The following is a 19,995-nucleotide window of genomic DNA, read 5'->3' as shown; positions in this document are numbered from 1 at the left end:
TTGGGATGATATGAATATGTAACTCATAGAAGATGTACAAATATCCAATAAATATATAAAATGTATAATCACACTAGAAATTAAGGAAAAGCAAATTAAAATGAGGGATTTAAAAAAAAAAATCTTTATCACCAGACTGGTGACAATTAAAAAGGACTAGTGAAATTCCCTGGTGGCCTAGTGGGTTAAGGATCTGACATTGTCACTAGTGTGGCTTGGGTCACTGCTATGGCTCGGGTTTGATCCCTGGCCTGGAGATTCCACACGCCACAAGTGTGGCTAAAACAATAATAAAAATAAAATAGACATAAAAAAAATAAAAGGACGGGTCATATACAGTGGGTCAAGTTTCCTGGGAATGGGAGCTCTAACACACTTTTGATGGAAGTATAAATTGAGCAGGTTTTTTGGAAGGCAATTTGGCACTGTTTTCCAGAATTTAAAACACATATTCCTCTGATTTAGTGAATCCACTTTCCCAGAGGCTCTGGCCTAGAGAAACGCTCTCAGAGGTGCCCATGAATATCTGTCAGAGGATGTTCATTTAGCGCTCTTTTTTTTTTTTTTTTTTTTTTGGCAGGAGTGAAAAGCAAATAGGGTGACCCTGAGCTATGGAAAACTCTGAATTGTTATTATTATTATTATTTTTAATGGCTGCACCTGTGACATATGGAAGTTCCTAGGCCAGGGGTCAAATCGGAGCCACAACTGCCAACCTACGCCACAGTCACAGCAATGCTGGATCTGCGCTGCATCTGTGACCCACGCCACAGCTTGTGGCAACCCCGGGTCATTTAACCCACTGAGCAAGGCCAGGGATGGAACCCGAATCCTCATGGATCACAGTCAGATTCTTAACCTGCTGAGCCACAGTGGAACTCCTGGAAAACTTTGAATTATGTATACAGTGGTAAGGAAAAGAGCTATATGACGCATTTATTACTTGTTGAAAAACAGAACAGCAAATAATAGAATGACCTCAATTATGTACCCATTAAAAATCATGTACATGTGAGATATAGGTATGAAAATGCAGAGAAAGGACTGGAAAGATACATACCAAGCTTAGCAGTGGCTCCCCCTCAGAAGAGGAGTGGGGCTGAGGGAGAACGTGAAGGAGGACTTTCATGTTTTACTCCGTATGACTCTGTGTTGTTTGAGTCTTTTGCAGTGAGAATGTATTCATTTTTATACTTAAATTTTTTTTTTGGAATATAGTTGACTTACCATGTTGTGTTAGTTTCAGGTATACAGCAAAGTGGATCAGTTACATGTGTATGTATATCCATTCCCTTTCAGATTCTTTTCCCATATAGGTCACTAGAGAGTATTGAGTAGATTTCCCTGTGCTATACAGTAGTTCCTTGCTATTCATCCATTCCATATATAGCAGTGTGTATATGTCAATCCCAAGCTTCCAATTTATCCCTCCCCCCAATTTTCCCCTTTGGTAAGTTTGGTTTCAAAATCTTTGAGTTTGTTTCTGTTTTGTGAATAGGTTGTTTTGTATCATTTTTATTAGATTACACATATTAGTGATCTCATATGATATTCATCTTTGTCTGTCTTACTTTACTCAGTATGATAACCTCTAAGTCCATTCATGATGTTGCAAGTGGCATTATTTTGTTCTTTTTTATGGCTGAGGAATATTCCATTGTATATATGTACCACATTTTCTTCATCCATTCCTCTGTTGATGGACGTTTAGGTTGCTTCCATGTCTTGGCTATTGTAAATAGTGCTAAAATGAACATTGGGGTGCATGTATCTTTTGGAATTAAGATTTTCTCTGGATCTATGCCCAGGAGTGGAATTGCTGAATCAAATGGAAGTTCTATTTTTAGTTTTTTAAAGGAATCTCCATATTGGTCTCCATAGTGGTTACACCAGTTTACATTCCTACCAACAGTGTAGGAGGGTTCCCTTTTCTTCACACCCTCTCCTACTTTATTGTTTGTACACTTTTTGATGATGGCCATTCTGACTGGTTTAGGTGATACCTCTAGTAGTTTTGATTTGCATTTCTCCAATAATAAGTCTTATCAAGCATCTTTTCATGTAAATGTTGACCATCTGTCTGTCTTCTTTGGAGAAATATCTATTTAGATCTTCTGACCATGTTTTGATTGGGTTATTTGTTTTTTTTGATATAAAGCTGTATGATATTTTGGAGATTAATCCCTTGTTGGTCACTTTGTTTGCAAAGATTTTCTCCTATTCTGTGGATTGTCTTTTTGTTTTGTTTATGGTTCCCTCTGCTATGCAAAAGCTTTTAAATTTAGTTAGGTTCCACTTGTTTAGTTTTGCTTTTATTTTCGTTACTCTAGGAGGTGGATTCAAAAAGATATTGCTGTGATTTATGTCAAAGAGTGTTCTGTCTATGTTTTCCTCCAGGGGTTTTATAGTATCTGGCCTTACGTTTAGGTTGTTAATCCATTTTGACTTTATTTTTGTGTATGGTATAATAGAATGCTCTAACTTCATTCTTTCACATGTAGCTCTCCAGTTTTCCCAGCACTACTTATTGAAGACAGTCTTTTTTCAATTGTACATTCTTACCTCACTTGTGATGGCTTAATTGACCAAATGTGAATAGGTTTATTTCTGGTTTTCTGAGCTGTTCCATTGATCTATATGTCTATTTTTGTGCACTATCATACTGTTTTGATTACTTTACCTTTGTTGTATAGTCCAAGTTCAGGGAGCCTGATTTCTCAGCTCTAATTTTCTTTCTCAGGATTTCTTTGACTATCTGGGATCTTTTGTGTTTCCGAACAAATTTAAAATATTTTGTTCTAATTCTGTGAAAAATACCATTGGTAATTTGATAGGGATTGCACTGAATTTGTATATTGCCTTCGTAGGATAGTCATTTTGACAGTATTGATTTTTCCAGTCTAGGAGCATGTGTACATTTTTTTTAATCTGAAGAAAGTGGGTAGATGAGCCTAAAGGCCCATAATCTGATAATACAGTTTAGATAAAGCTCAGGTTGGGACACAAAGTAAAGATGGTGACAAAGGACCATGGAGAGAAGGAAAGGGGGGAAGAAGAGGGGATATTTCGAGCTTTAGGCAGACCTGTGTCACACTGAGCAGCAGCAGTTGTTCTTGAGAGATGTGCCAACGTCAGGGTTCATGTTCTGAATTCCCCTCCCTTGGTACGATTTAGCTGTGTATTTGAATTGACTGTGAATGAGGAACTCTGTAGGATGGTAAAAGGACATTCAAAGAGAAGATGGGAGGGGGGGGCCATAGGAGTGCAACATTTGATGGAAATATCTCTTACTTTATTTAAAATTATGTAGGAGCTCCCTGATGGCCTACCAGTTAAGGATCTGGTATTGTCACTGCTGTGGCTGAGGTCACTCTGATGATATGTATTTGATCCCTGGCCTGGGAACTTCTGCATGCCACAGGAGTGGTCAAAAATATATTTTATATCTATCTAGGTTTATATGGATTATAACTATATATGAATATGTCCTTGGATCATGGCCTTGAAAATTATTCTGTGGTGGTGTTTTGTTTTTTTTTTTTTTTTTTTCGGCCATGGCTGTGGAATATGGTTCTCAGGCCAGGAATCAAATCTGCACCACAGCAACGACCCGACCCACAGCAGTGACAATACTGGATCCTTAACCTACTAGGTCTCCAGGAAACTCCATTGAAAATTATTCTCTAATATACTAGCCTGTGCTGGTCAAACAGCCAGCTTTTTGTTTGGCTTAATATATGTGCTAGAGGCTTTTTGCTGGAGAAGAACACCTTATAGATGAAGACCACTGGTCTTTTACAATTCTTCCTGGGTCTGTAGAAGTTTTGCATTTCTGAGAATGGTGTCATACCTAAGCTTCTACTGTCAAAGATGCAGTTTTGCCTTCAAGGGAAGTGCCATGTGTTTTAACTAAGAATCAGGCCTGAGAATGACTCATAACCCTCTCTTCTGTTCCCCTTAGGGCATCAATTGAAGAGAAATATGGCAAAGATCTACTCAACCTCTCTAGGAAGAAGCCATGTGGACAGTCTGAGACCAAGTAGGTGCCATGTTTCTTTCTGATTTTCAGGTTGGCTAATACGCCTCAGGGAGCCCCCATCACTTCAGCAGACAGAGCCAGTCAGAAGGGTAAAGTGTGTTGGGTGAAAAAAAAAATTTTTTTTCTTATTTACAGTTGTGAAAAATATACAGAAAAATAGAAAGAAAATTAAAATGAACTATGAACCACAACCCATTCTTTAATATTTTCTAAATTTTTCTTTTCTTTCTTCTTTATTTCTCTTTCTTTTCTCCTTCCTTCCTTCCTTTCACTTTTTTTATTTAGAGCTGCACCGGCAGCATATGTAAGTTCTCAGGCTAGGGGGTCGAATCAGAGCTACAGCTGCAGGGCTGTGCCACAGCCAGAGCAACTCTGCTGCATCTGTGATCTATACCACAGCTCACAGTGGCACTGGATCCCTGACCCACTGAGTGAGGCCAGGGGTTGTATTTGCATCCTCATGGATTCTAGTCTGATTCATTTCCACTGCGCCACAATGAGAACTCCTCTAGACTTCTTGTGAAGACCTTTCCTATAATACTTTTTATAGATAGAATTATATGTAATTTTATGCTTGAAATTTAATAGAGGGTATCCTTGTTTTATACACATACGTGCACTGATATGTACACATCTGCAGAGATACCCTGAAGTTTGTGTCTCCTCAGAGGTAGTACTAGGGGCAGACATGACAACACATACATAGTTTGTGATAACTATGAGAGACTGTCTTTGTACCAATTCATAGTTCTCAGCATTGGCATGAGATTTTTGTACCATAATTATTTATTCTTATGTCATTCATTGAATACTCTGAGGATACAGAGATGACCAGATGTGGTGCCTACTTTAGGAACACATGCCCTCAATATACAGGGTGGCTTCATGGGCAGTCGTAGAGGATCTTACACATAGATAGGCTTTGTAATTGGTTTAATGCTCTTTGCTGTCACTATTTGAAACACTTAATGAGGGGTTCCACATTTTCATTTTGCAGTGGGCCTCACAATTCATCCAGTCCCACTGACATGGAAATTTCTAGATCCCTTCTCTAACATAGCAGATTGTGGGAGACTTGGAGGGAATGGTTTAGGCAGAGCTTTGCAGATCTCTTCAGACCACAAGACCACATAATCATTACTACTAGCTGACTTGCACACTGTGCTGAAGACATCTGCAGAGACGCCCTGAGGTCTGTGTCTCCTCAGAGGTAATACTAGGGACAGACACGACATTGCACTTGCCTTCTCTTCTATTGCTTGTAACACACACACACACACACACACACACACACACACATTCTCTCTTTCTCACCCCACACTTCAAAGAAAAGTACTGGATTGTTGAGAAGGAGGAAAACATTTGGAGATATTTAAAATATTAATAGTCACATAAGTCTAAAAAACAGGTAGCCCTCAGTCATAGGATATTAGTATAAGGAAAATTTGTTGATTATGGTATATATATTTTTGGTGTTTTAAATGGAGAATTTAAAAAAATACCGAGAAGTAAAAAGATAAACATAGTGAATGGCTGTACTCCCATAACTCAGATTTAACAATTATTCATACTTGTTATATATTCTTTCCTTTTTATTATATTTATAGTTGTACAACCATCATCACAACCCAATTTCCCAATTTTGCAACATTTCCAACCCAAACCCTCAGCCCATCCTGTCTCCTTTAGTAACCATAAGTTTCTCAAAGTCTGTGAGTCAGTTTCTGTTCTGCAAAGTTCATTGTATCCTTTTTTCTGATTCCACATATAAGTGATAGCATATGATGTTTGTGTCTCACTGTCTGACTAACTTCACTTAGCATGATAATTTCTGGGTCCATCCATTTTGCTGCAAATGACATTATTTCATTCCTTTTTATGGATGAGTGATACATTGTGTGTATGTAGCACATCTTCTTTATCCACTCCCTGTCGATGGACGTTTAGGTTACTTCCATGTCTTGGCTATTGTATATAGTGCTGCAGTGAACATTGGGGTACATGTACATTTTCCAGTCACAGTTTTCTCTGGATAGATGCCCAGTAGTGGGATTGCTGGATCAAATGATAATTCTATTTTTAGTTTCTTGAGGACTCTCGGTACTGTTTTCCACAGTGGTTGCACCAATTTACATTCCCACCAACAGTGTAAGAGGGTTCTCTTTTCTCCACACCCTTTCCCACATTTATTGTTTGTAAATTTTTTGATGATGGCCATTCTAGCTGGTGTAAGGTGGTGCCTCATGATTTGCAGTTCTGTAATAATTAGTGATGTTGAACATCTTTTCATATGCTTTTGGCCATCTGTATGTTTTCTTTGGAGAATTGTCTGTTTAGATCCTCTGCCCATTTTTCGATGGGGTTGTTTGTTTATTTGTTTGGTTTTTTTGGTATTGAGCTGCAGGAGGTTTTTATATATTTTGGAGATTAATCCCTTGTCAATCACTTCATTCTCCCATTCTGTGGGTTGTTTTTTGTTTTGTTTTGTTTTGCATATGGTTTTCTTTTCTGTATAAAACCTTTTAAGTTTAATTATTTTGGGGGTGAATTTGAGAAGATACTGCTGTGGTTTATGTCAGAGTGTTTGGCCTATGTTTTCCTCTAAGAGTTTTATAGTATCTGGTCTTATATTTAGGTCTTTAATCCATTTTGAGTTTATTTTCGTGTGCGGTGTTAAGGAGTGTTCTAATTTCATTTTTTTACATGTAGCTGTCCAGTTTTCCCAGCAGCGCTTATTGAAGGGACTCTCTTTTATCCACTGTATATTCTTGCCTCCTTTGGCATAGATTAGTTGACCATAGGTGCATGGGTGTAATTCTGGGCTTTCTATCCTGTTCCACTGCTCTATATTTCTGTTTTTGTGCCAGTACCATACCGTTTTGACTGTAGCTTTATAGTATAGTCTGAAATCAGGGAGCCTGATTCCTCCAGCTCCATTTTTCTTTCTCAGAATGGCTTTGGCTCTTCTGGGTCTTTTGTGCTTTCAAACAAACTTTAAAATATTTTGTTCTAGTTCTGTAAAAATGTCCTTGGTAATTTGATAGAGATTGCATTGAATCTGTAGATTGCCTTGGGTAGTATAGTCATTTTGACAAAATTGAGTCTTCCAATCCAAGAGCATTGTATATCTTTCCTTCTGTTTCTGTCATCTTTAATTTCTTTCATCAGTTTCATAGTTTTCAGAATACAGATCTTTTGTCTCTTTAGGTAGGTTTATTCCTAGATATTTTATTCTTTTTGATGTGATGGTTTCCCTAGTTTCTTTCTTTCTCTCTTTCTTTCTTTCTTTCTTTCTTTTCTTTTCTTTTCTTTTCTTTTCTTTTTTTTTCTTTTCTTTTCTTTTCTTTTCTTTCTTGTCTTTTTGCCTTTTCTAGGGCCACTCCCATGGTATATGGAGGTTTCCAGGCTAGGGTCTAATTGGAGCTGTAGCCACCAGCCTACACCACAGCAACTCAAGATCTGAGCTGCGTCTGCAAACTACACCACAGCTCACGGTAATGCCGGATCCTTAACCCACTGAGCAAGGCCAGGGTTCAAACCTGCAACCTCATGGTTCCTAGTCAGGTTCGTTAAGCACTGAGCCACGATGGGAACTCCCCTAATTCCTCTTTATGACCTTTTGTTGTTAGTGTATAGAAATGCAGTTGATTTCTGTGTATCAATTTTATGTCCTGTAACTTTGCTAAATTCATTGATGAGCTCCAACAGTTTTCTGGTAGTGTCTTTAGGATTTGCTAGGTGTAGTATCATGTCATCTACAAACACAGTGATAGTTTTACTTCTCCCTTTCCAATTTGGATTCCTTTTATTTCTTTTTCTTCTCTGATTGTTATGGCTCGGACTTCCAAAACTATGTTCAGTAGTAGTGGTGAGAGCAGACATCCTTGTCTTGTTTGTGATCTTAGTGGGAATTCTGTCAGCTTTTCACCATTGAGAATGATGTTGCTGTGGGTTTGTCATATGTGGCCTTTATTATGTTGAAATAGGCATCCTCTATACCCACTTTCTGGAGGATTTTAATCAGAAATGGGTGTTGGCTTTTGTCAAAAGCTTTTTCTGCATCTATTGAGAGGATCATATGGTTTTTATTCTTCAGTTTGTTAACATAGTGTACAATACTGATTGATTTGTGGATATTGAAAATCCTTGCATCCCTGGGATAAATCCTACTTGATCATGGTGTATAATCTTTTTAATGTATTGTTGGATTCAGTTTGCTAGTATTTTGTTGAGGTTTTTGCATTTATGTTCATCAGATATTGGCCTGTAATTCACTTTTTAAAAAATTTTAATTTTATTTTCTTTGTCTTTTTGGGTCCACACCTGCAGCATATGGAGGTTCCCAGGCCAGGGGTCAAATCGGAGTTGTAATTGCTGGCCTATGCCACAGGCATGGAAACACCAGATCTGAGCTGCATATGTGACCTAGACCACAGTTCACGGCAATGCCAGATCCTTAAACCACTGAGTGAGGCCAGGAATCAAACCTGTGTCCTTATGGATACTAGTCAGATTCATTTCTGTTGAGGCACAACAGAAAGTCCTGTAGTTTTCTTTTTTGTGTGATATCTTTGTCTGGTTTCGGTATCAGGGTGATGGTGGACTCATAGAATGAGTTTGGGAGTGTTCCTTCCTCTGCAATTTTTTGGAATAGTTTCATAAAGATAGGTGTTAACTCTTCTCTAAATTTTTGATAGAATTTGCCTGCAAAACCATCTGGTCCTGGACTTTTGTTTGTTGGAAGTTTTAAAATCAGTTTCAGGAGATCCCGTTGTGGCTCAGTGGTTAACGAATCCGACTAGGAACCATGAGGTTGCTGATTTGATCCCTGGCCTTGCTCAGTAGGTTAAGGATCCGGTGTTGCCATGAGCTGTGGTGTAGGTTGCAGACGTGGCTTGGATCCCGAGTTGCTGTGGCTCTGGTGTAGGCCAGCGGCTACAGCTCTGATTCGACCCCTAACTTGGGAACCTCCATATGCTGCGGGTGCAGCCTTAGAAAAAGCAAAAAGACAAAAAAAAAATCAGTTTCAATTTCAGTCCTTGTGAGTGGTCTGCTCATCTTTTCTATTTCATCTTGGTTTAGTCTTGGAAGATTGTACTTTTCTAAGAATTTGTGCATTTATTCTAGGTTGTCCATTTTATTTGCATATAGTTGCTTGCAGTAGTCTCTTATAATCTTTTGTATTTTTGTGATGTACATTGTAACTCCTCCTTTTTCATTTCTAATTTTATTGACTTGAGTCCTCTCTCTTTTTTTTCTTCATGAGTATGGCTAAGGGTTTATCAAATTTGCTATCTTTTCAAAGAACCAGCTTTTAGTTTCATTGATCTTTTCTATGGTTTTCTTCATTTCTTTCTTTCTTTTTTTTTGTCTTTTTTTTGCTATTTCTTGGGCCGCTCCCACGGCATATGGAGGTTCCCAGGTTAGGGGTCGAATCGGAGCTGCAGCCACCGGCCTACGCCAGAGCCACAGCAACGCTGGATCCAAGCCACGTCTGCAACCTACACCACAGCTCACGGCAATGCCGGATCGCTAACCCACTGACCAGGGACCGAACCCAAAACCTCATGGTTCCTAGTCGGATTCGTCAACCACTGTGCCACGACGGAAACGCTGGTTCATTTCTATTTCATTTATTTCTGTTCTGATCTTTATGATTTCTTTCCTTCTGGTAACTTTGGGTTTTGCCTGTTCTTCTCTCTTTAGTTTCTTTAGGTGTCAAGTTAGGTTATTTATTTGAGCTTTTTCTTGTTTCCTGAGGCAGGCTTGTATTGCTGTAAATTTCTTTCTTATAACTGCTTTTGCTGCATCGCATAGGCTTCCCCTCAGTCTTGTGGAGCTCCTGTGTACAAGTCCCGCTGACCCTCAATGCCAAATGCTCTGGGGGCACCTCCTCCCAATTCCAGATCCTCAGGCATGTAAACCTGACCTGGGGCTCAGAACTTTCATTCCCATGGATGAGTCTCTGCGATATAGTTATTTTCCAGTCTGTGGGCAGCCCTACTGGTGGGTATGGAGTTGTTTATATTGCATAATTGCCCCTCCTACCATCTTGCTGTGGCCTCTCTTTGTCTTCCGGAGTAGGATATCTTTTTTTATAGTTTGCAATCTATTTTGTTGATGGTTGTTCAGCAATTGGTTGTAATTTTATTGCTTTTATGAGAAAAGGAGAGCTGCAGTCCTCTACTCTGCCATCTTAATCCCATCTCTACTGTCATATTTTCTTAATGTAATCTTTTTGTGAGTTTAAACCTGGAGTCAGCTATTCCTCAAAGTATTTCTCCAGATTTTAACCATATTTAGAGATGAAACTCTGAGTTCTAGTGTTGGTCATTGTCACAGAGAAGTCACTATTTCTCGGCCCTTTCAGGGGACAGCTTTTAAAAGCATGAGTTCATATTGCTATTTTCAATTCTAATTTAATTTTATAGTTCACTTAACTTCTTTCGTTTTATACCTATTTTCTCTTGTACTAAAAAAAATCTTGGTTCCTGACAATATTAACATAGTTATTTGCTTTATATGACAGTATATATTAAAATGTTTCAAAATAATGATATTAGTAGTGCTATGGACAATAAAACTTCTCAATAAAACTTAACATTTTCTTGCATTTCCTTTTGTTGTTCCTCATGATCTTTTACCCCACTAAGAATACTGTGTTGTAAGGTCACTTAAAATACTCACATTCTCTGGGAGTTCCCATTGTGGTTCAATGCTAACAAACCCAACTAGTATCCATGAGGATGCAGGTTTGATCCCTGGCCTCACTTGGTGGGTTTAGGATCTGGCACTGCCGTGAGCTTTGGTGAAGTTTGAAGATATAGCTTGGATCTGGCATTGCTGTGGCTGTTGCATAGCCTGGCAGCTGCAGCGCTGATTCGACCACTAGCCTGGGAACTTCCATATGCTGCAAGTACGGACCTAAAAACCAAAACTAAAACAAAACAAAATAAAAAACCCCAGAAAACTAATATTCTCTGTGTGATTATGCAAACAGTTTCATATATCGTTTACTTCCTTTTTTTTGTTTCCCACTGTACAGCATGGGGATTAAGTTATTCTTACATGTATACATTTTTTCCCCCACCCTTTGTTCTGTTGCAATATGAGTATCTAGACATAGTTCTCAATGCTACTCAGCAGGATCTCCTTGTAAATCAATTCTAAGTTGTATCTGATAACCCCAAGCTCCTGATCCCTCCCATTCCCTCCTTCTCCCGTTGGGCAGCCACAGGTCTATTCTCCAAGTCCATGATTTTCTTTTCTGTGGAGATGTTCATTTGTGCTGGATATTAGATTCCAGTTATAAGTGATATCATGTGGTATTTGTCTTTGTCTTTCTGGCTCATTTCACTCAGTATGAGAGTCTCTAGCTCCATCCATGTTGCTGCAAATGGCATTATGTCATTCTTTTTGATGGCTGAGTAGTATTCCATTGTGTATATATACCACCTCTTCCGAATCCAATCATCTGTTGATGGACATTTGGGTTGTTTCCATGTCCTGGCAATTGTGAATAGTGCTGCGATGAACATGCGTGTGCATGTGTCTCTTTTAAGTAGAGTTTTGCCTGGATATATGCCCAAGAGTGGGATTGCAGGGTCATATGGAAGGTCTATGTATAGATTTCTAAGGTATCTCCGAACTGTTCTCCATAGTGGCTGTACCAGTTGACATTCCCACCAACAGTGCAGGAGGGTTCCCTTTTCTCCACAGCCCCTCCAGCACTTGTTATTTGTGGACTTATTAATGATGGCCATTCTGACTGGTGTGAGGTGATATCTCATGGTAGTTTTGATTTGCATTTCTCTTATAATCAATGATGTTGAGCATTTTTTCATGTGTTTGCTGGCCATCTGCATATCTTCCTTGGAGAACAGTCTATTCAGGTCTTTTGCCCATTTTTCCATTGATTGATTGGCTTTTTTGCTGTTGAGTTGTATAAGTTGCTTATATATTCTAGAGATGAAGCCCTTGTCGGTTGCATCATTTGAAACTATTTTCTCCCATTCTGAAAGTTGTCTTTTTGTTTTCTTTTTGGTTTCCTTTGCTGTGCAAAAGCTTTTCAGTTTTATTAGGTCCCATTGGGTTATTTTTGCTCTTATTTCTGTTGCTTTGGGAGACTGACCTGAGAAAATATTCATGATGTTGATGTCAGAGAGTGTTTTGCCTTATATAGTTTACTTCTTTGTTTTAAATTTGAAGAATTGTTTTCCTTTCCTGCTCGATTTAGTTTCACTTTTTGAATATGTAAAACATTGTCCTATTCAAAGGTCAGAATCCCTAGTCTTTGGTATGTTTGACTGTCATTCAGGGAGCATTTAAATAATTTCAAGGAGTATTGCAAGGTAGTTGATCCAAAAACTTGTTTACTTATAAAAGCATAAGCCATCTTGGAAGATATCAAAAAAATTTTAGTTGATGTGATAGAAAATGCCATATTCTCTCACATTGTACATCTTGGAAATTATATTTAGCAGAATGAATCTGATCCAAATTGATTTTTTTACTGAATAAAGTTTTATTTTTCAAAATATACATGGTGGGGCCTGTTTATTCATCTTTACTGGCAGTTGGGGCGGTGTTTTCAAACCTGTTTAATGACCTGGACTCTGTAAGGAGATTCCCTATTATATGCTTATAACCCCAGCTAAGGAGCTCTTGAGGGCTCCCTGACCAGGGACCCATGAATCTTCAGTCCCTCAGACATGACAGCTGGGATTATAAGCATATGGTAGGGAATTTCCTTATAGAGTGTCATATATTGCTTTGTTAAACAAGACTAGGTTATTGAGCTGGTCCTGATCTCTGCCTTTGAGTTAGATTCGTTTCTGCTGCACCACAATGGGAACTCCAGTTTTCCTTCTAAGAGTTTACTTCAGAGAGGAAGATCCCAGGAGCTCAGACCTGGGGACTGTGTTTCCAAAATTGAAGTGAAAGGCCATATAGGTACTTCTGTTTTTGTTATCTCCAGGATGATCTTTGGGAAGGTGCCTTAGGTGACAGTGCACAACTTTACCTTTCCAGGGACTAGGTAGGATTTTTGCACCTCATCAACTGCTCATTCAGAGACTTTGGCTTCTGATGGGCCCTTTAGGTTTTAAAGTTAAAGTGCATATTAAAAGGCTGGTAGAACATTTTCTTTTTCCACAGTTAAGGAGAACACCAGAGAGAAGAGGGCATGGACATTGCAAGAACACTGTCCCCAAAGTTCAAAATCGATCCTCAGATTGGCATCATGTTCTGAACAGGGGAAATAGCAATGCAGTGATATCTCAGAACAGCAAAGCTCATGACAAACTAAAGGGAGTTGGAAGCTGCTTTTTTTTTTTTTTTTTCTTTGCAGCCCCACCAGTGGCATATGGGAGTTCCCAGGCAAGGGGTCAAATCAGAGCTACAGCTGCCACAGCCACAGCTAGGCCGGATCTGAGCTGCATCTGCAAACTACACTGCAGCTTATAGCAACACCAGATCCTTGGCCGCTAAGAGAGGCCAGGAATTGAACCTGTATCCTCACAGAGACTATGTCAGGTCCTTAGCTGGCTGGGCCACAATGGGAATTCCTGGGCTGCTTTTGGTCGCCCAGCCACTTAGAGTGGGAGAAAAAATTTAGACCCTAAACAGATGATCTCTAAGTCACTTTCCAGCTCCTCAGCTCTCTCTAGGAAAGCCCTTCAGTCATATCTGTGGCCATAGCTGACCTCCTTTCCTGCTAAGTCCAGTTGTGAGCCTGCTCTCTGGGTGCTCATTCATCCTTCTGCATCACTCATGCATTTGTTTGGATATGGACACTTTCGTAGCACCTTGTGTTCCTTGAAAAATCATTAAGATGGGTAAAGTGAATGGAGAATTTGTAGTAAAGTTTTTCTGCTTGATGTGCTTGTAATAATTGGGAATGTTTATGTGGGAAAAGGCAGGGAAACATAAGAACCCTTTGCTTGGGGATAAAAAAGAAAGGAGTGGGCAAAATGCAATATAAAAGAAGGGGCCAGCTGGAAGATGCAAGGGTTTTTAGTTGCGCAATAGCAGAACTTGTCACATCCTTTATTTACATAGAATATGACCCATGATCCTGTGCTATTGTGGCCAGGGGCTGGGGGATCATGATTTCACTACGTCCCATTGCTTCTTGAGTGGCTGGAGTGAGCCCAGTGAGATCTGCTTCCATGAAGGTGGTGATGCGCAAAAATATCCCCAGGGCCACTTCACCTCAGAAGGAGGCTTACTTAAGGATGAGTAGGGTTGAGGAGAATGAAAACCACGGGCAAGGGGGAGCTATAAGGAAGGAGGAGCCATGAGTTATGAGAGAGAGGATGGGTGAGATTGAGAAAGGATCTTCTCCACAGAAACTGTGAGAAAAGGAATGTGTCATGTTTAAAGCTGTCAAATTTGTGGTAGTTTGTTCTTCAGTGATAGATGCTAAATCAGTGTGTTTAATGTCTACCTCCTCCACTAAGACTCTCCAGTCTGGGAGTTCCCATTGTAGCGCAGTGGAAATGAATCCGACTAGGAACCATTAGGTTGCCGGTTTGATTCCTGCCCTTTCTCAGTGGGTTAAGGATCCAGCATTGCTGTGAACTGTGGTGTAGGATACAGAAGAGGCTTGGATCTGGCATTGCTGAGTCTATGGCATAGGCTGGTGGCTACAGCTCTGATTCGCCCCCTGGCCTGGTAACCTCCATATGCCGCGGGTGCGTCCCTCAAAAGACAAAAGACCAAAAATAAATAAATAAATAAATAAATAAATAAGACTCTCCAGTCTGTCTTGCACCACCAAATCATCAACATGTGACACAGTGCCTGGCCAATACTTTATGTGCAATAAGTATGTGATGATTGATGAATGGATGAAAAAGGAGGTGACCAGGAGCCAGAGTTTGAATCCTCCCTTTATTTGCTTGTATCCATATTTCTAATTACCATTCTTTAAAAAATGACTAGTATTCTAATGAGAAAGGGACCGCAACTCCTATATTATCATTGGGGGAAATGAAACACAAAGAATTTGGGTATCTGGCTCCACCCAGGTGGACAGGGAAACATTTATGATTCTTGTGCTTAGACTGAGAGAGTAACAAAGAGGACACTGAGGAATTCCCGTCGTGGCGCAGTGGTTAACGAATCCAACTAGGAGCCATGAGGTTGTGGGTTCGATCCCTGGCCTTGCTCAGTGGGTTGATGATGATGTTGCCATGAGCTGTGGTGTAGGTCAGAGATGTGGCTCGGATATTGGAGTTGCTGTGGCTGTGGTATAGGCCGGCGGCTACAGTTCTGATTAGACCCCTAGCCTGGGAACCTCCATATACCGAAGAAGCAGCCCCTAGAAAAAAGGCAAAAAGACAAAAAAAAAAAAAGAGGAAACTGAAGACGCCTGATCTTTTGCTGTCTTCTCAGGCTCATGGGCAAAGATTAGACCATAGGCTCTGGGAGAGAGAAGATGTGGGTAGAGAGAAGCATGAGATTTAGAGATGGAAAGAACCTTGGAATCGTCTCATGAGAAATAGGACCGAATTATACCAAGATTGAACAGACAATTTCCAGAACTGAAATTATATATGTGCTTGTTTTTTAGCACCCTGAAGCGGGCCCTTGAAGTCTTCAAGCAACGTAAGTGATTCTTTAAAAATATATTTATTGTCCTTGGCAAGCTCTGTGTGTGTGTGTGTGTGTGCGCGTCTGTCATTAATTCGAACAGCAATCTTGGAGTTCGTGTCATGGTGCAGCAGAAACGAATCCAACTAGGAACCATGAGGTTGTGGGTTTGATCCCTGCCTTTGCTCAGTGGGTTAAGGACCTGGTGTTGCTGTGAGCTGTGATGTAGGTCGCAGACTTGGCTCAGATCTGGCGTCGCTGTGGCTGTGGTGTAGGCTGGCAGCTATAGCTCTGATTTGACCCCTGGCCTGGAAGCCTCCATATGCTGTGGATGCAGCCCTAAAAAGACCAAAAAAAAAAAAAAAAAAAATTTGAACAGCAATCTCATAATGGATGAAAAAAAAAATGAGAGCAGCTCCTAAGGTGAAGGCTAGCTTTGCAGAATTGAAATGGGCTGGAGAACCATTCCCATCTGCACATCATCATGAGCATTTGACTTACTTGGGGCAGTACTTCTCAGACTGGAAATCCAGGGAGAGGCCCTGGCATTGGTCTTCAAGGGGTCCTGTCCAGTTCTAGTGTTCTCCAAGCTGGTGCCTTTAAGCCATTCTGTTCTTGGTGTGCTTAAAGTGTTTCTGTAGCTAGTTGAGTGGTTCTGGACATCCTTCCGTTTCAGTTCTTACTGATCTGCCTCAATTTTTTTTTATTCTACAAATGCCACATTTCTTCTGGAAAGATTGTACTGATTTCTTCCCCACCAGCAGTACTTTTTCCCCACACTTGCAAGTACCAAGAATTTTTGCACTTTAAAAATTTTGCCAAACTGAAAGGTAAAAAGTGATACATTTCTGGGATTTATTTAAAGTGCCTTTTTTTTTTTTTTTTTTTTTAAGGGCTGCACTGGTGGCAGATGGAGGTTCCCAGGCTAGGGGTCCAGTTGGAGCTGTAGCTGCTGGCCTACGCCAGAGCCACAGCAGTGCGGGATCTGACCTGTGTCTGACACCTAAACCACAGCTCATGGCAACACCAGACCCTTAACCCACTGAGTGAGGCCAGGGATCGTACCCATGTCCTCATGGATGCTAGTCGGGTTCGTTAGCCTCTGAGCCGTGACGGAAACTCCCATTTCTGTGTTTTAAAGTTTTGGTTTTTTTCAATCGTTTTAAGGTTGAACACTTTTTCAAATGTTTACTGGCAATTTAGACAATTTAAAAAAATTTCATGTTCTGTAACCAATTTTAAAATACTAAATATGCATTTCTTTTGATTTCTGAAAACTCTTTTAATACAGCTATTTGCTCTTGGTTACATAAATTGCAAATATTTTTTTTCTAGTTTCTCATGTGTCTTGTAACATTATTCAAAGTTATTTTGACAAACACAAGTTGGAAATTTTTTCTTAGGTCAGCTTACTCAGTCTTTCTAGCTATAACATCATCCTTATTTGTTTTCTTAGAACAAGAACAATAAAAATTTCAGTTTTTCTAGTAGAAAAGTAAGCCATGATCATTGCAGAGATCTTAAAAAATAAGAGGAAAAATACCAATAAGCTTTCTATTCAGAGATAAAAATTTTTTCTTTTTTCTTTTCGGGGCTGCCCTCTAGGCATATGGAGGTTCCCAGGCTAGGGGTCTAATCGGAGCTACAGCTGCTGGCTTACACCACAGCCACAGCAAGGCCAGATCTGAGCTGCATCTGAGACCTACACCACAGTTCATGGCAATGCCAGATCCTTAAGCCACTGAGCAAGGGCAGGGATGGAACCCGAAATCTCATGGTTCCTAGTTGGATTCGCTTCCACTGCATCACGATGGGAACTCCTAGGGTAAATTTCTTACAGGCTCATGAGATGTTAGAGATGGAAAGAACCTTAGAATCCTCTAATGAGAAACAGGATCGAATTTGAGATTGTGGTGTGTTTAGTAATGTGTCCTGTCATGCAAGCTCCATGAACTTCTCCCTGGCCCTGGGCATACACTAGGTTAGTAGCAGTTAGTGGTAGGAAGCTAAGCTAAAGGTTTGCCAACTTGGTCTTGGCCAGGACAATGCTGGTCACATAAAGGGGCTAAATAAATGCTAGTGACCAAATGAGGTAGGTTAACTTTACCACTTGCTTCAGTATTTGGTATATTTAATTTTTGTATAGTCTTGTATATTTGAATTTGGACATGTATAGATCTTGTTTCCTTTTTAATTCTTTTTGCAGAAGTAGACAATGTGGCCCAAAGTCACATTCAGCTCGCACAGACTCTAAGAGAAGAGGCCAGGAAGATGGAAGAATTCAGGGAAAAGCAAAAGTTACAACGGAAAAAGGTTGGGTTTGCATATTAGGATGTTGCCTTTCTTCCAGCAGAAAATGCCAGGGTTTTATTAAGTAAACTCCTTGGCTCAGCCCCCACCTACAAATGACCATGCTCTTCTTTTAACCTGCGAGATTATTTACTGGAAACCATGTGGGCCCTGAGTCTAGACAGTTACGCCTTTGTGCCCATTTACATGCTAGGCTAGTTCTTTTTATTTATTTTTTAAATTGAAGTATAGTTAATTTACAATGTTGTGTTAATTTCTTGTGTCTAGCAAAGTGATTCATATATATATGTGTGTGTTACTTTGCACATTCTTTTATTTTTATTTATTTATTTTTTTTATCTTTTGTCTTTTTAGGGCTGCACCTAGGGCATATGGAGGTTCTCAGGCTAGGGGTCGAATTGGAGCTGCAGCTGCCAGCTTACAGCACAGCCATAGCAATGCCAGATCTAAGCCTCATCTGTGACCTACACCACAGCTCACGGCAATGCTGGATCCTTAACCCACTGAGAGAGGCCAGGGATCAAATCTGCAACCTCATGTTTCCTAGTCAGATTCATTTCCTCTGTGCCAAGACAGGAACTCCTATATTCTTTTCAATTATAGGTTATTATTAAGATACTGAATATTGTACCCTGTGCTATACAGTAGAACCATGTTGTTTATCTATTAGGCCAGTCCTTTTCGTTTCTTTTCTTCTCTTTTTTCTTTTCTTTTCTTTTCTTTTTTTGGCTGCACCATGGCACACAGAAGTTCTTGGGCCAGGGATTGAACTCATGCCACAGCAGTGACTTGAGCCATAGCAGTGACAGCACTGATCCATCAATCACTAGGCCACCAGGGAACTCCTAGGCAAATCCTTGTTGCAGGTATCAGGGGTTCAGCCTGCTTTCCTGTTCTTTTCATCTCTGCTGCCACTGTTGAAACCATGGCTGGAAAGGGTAACCCTTCTATCTTCATTAGGGTCTAGCACTTCCATGGTGGTGGGCTCTCAGACCACTCCTGGACCAGGCAGTATGGGAGTGTGAGAAGTGGAGAGGACTCGCATTCTCTCTGGAGACTGTAATGTGGTTCATCTGCCTTGTTTTACAAACAGGGAAACTGAGGCCCAGGGTAATTAAAGTCTTTTTGGATTCAAAGCACAAGCTCTTCTTCATGGATGGGATTTACTCTGGCCAGTTAAATGGAAGGAGATGGGGATGAGAAGGAGTTAATAAAACTGGAAAACATTTGGGAAGTTATAAGGATCAAGAAAAGAAGTCCAGATTTATATTAAAGTGCTCCTTAGGCTAGACCAGCCACTGTTCTGACTCCCTTCTCTTTTGTTCCTTAAAGACTTGTATATTCAGGCTGCCCTGGCAGCGAGGTAGGGCTCTTCCAGAACTTCCTTTCTTTTTTTTCTTCCCCTGGTTTTTAGAGCTGCACCTGCAGCACATGGAAGTTCCTAAGCTAGTGGTCGAACTGGAGCTGCAGCTGCTGACCTACGCCACAGTCACAGCAGCAGAGGATCCAAGCCACATCTGTGACCTACACCACATCTCACAGCAACAGCAGATCCTTAACTCACTGAGCAAGGCCAGGGATCGAACCTGAGTCCTCATGGATATTAGTTGGGTTTGTTACTGCTGAACCGCAACAGGAACTCCAGAACTTCTTCTTTTTTTTTTAAATATATGGCTTCCAAGGTTGGAACCAACTTCTTGTGTGGAATAAGCTCTCTCCTACTTGATATTCAAACATTTCTACCCAGGTCAGCTCTGCATGGACTTTTTGGAGATCTTTCCTCACCCTGGCTCTTAACTGTCTGGAAGTCACAGTCTGCAAGTGTCTGTATCCAGTAAACAACTGACTCTACCAGTACTTCAGTCTCAGCAACTTTGCCTATGTTTTAAGTCAGAGTCTAACTCCAGCCTACCTTGGTGGCCACTTGCCATTTGGAATGGGTGGCAGCATCTTAAGAGCCTGACTGCCTTATATGTATTGTCATTTCATGAGCTGTTCCTATAGCTGTGCCTCTTTTAGGAAGGAAGGGTAGAAGCTAATATTTAAGGAAC

General features: G+C 40.3%; 1 protein-coding gene across 1 annotated transcript in view; it reads left to right on the top strand.

The window, feature by feature from the left end:
* The window catches only part of PSTPIP2 (proline-serine-threonine phosphatase interacting protein 2), a 103,780-nt gene that overhangs the window by 56,748 nt on the left and 27,037 nt on the right, over positions 1 to 19,995 (top strand). Inside the window, exons 3-5 of the mRNA XM_047764129.1 lie at positions 3,962 to 4,039; positions 15,615 to 15,649; positions 17,841 to 17,947. Coding sequence (XP_047620085.1) covers positions 3,962 to 4,039; positions 15,615 to 15,649; positions 17,841 to 17,947 — 220 coding nt within the window. The remainder of the gene's footprint in view (positions 1 to 3,961; positions 4,040 to 15,614; positions 15,650 to 17,840; positions 17,948 to 19,995) is intronic.

The sequence above is a fragment of the Phacochoerus africanus genome, chromosome 2 (genome assembly GCF_016906955.1).
Source record: "Phacochoerus africanus isolate WHEZ1 chromosome 2, ROS_Pafr_v1, whole genome shotgun sequence".
Taxonomy (NCBI): domain Eukaryota; kingdom Metazoa; phylum Chordata; class Mammalia; order Artiodactyla; family Suidae; genus Phacochoerus; species Phacochoerus africanus.
This window is presented reverse-complemented; position numbering and strand designations above follow the sequence as displayed.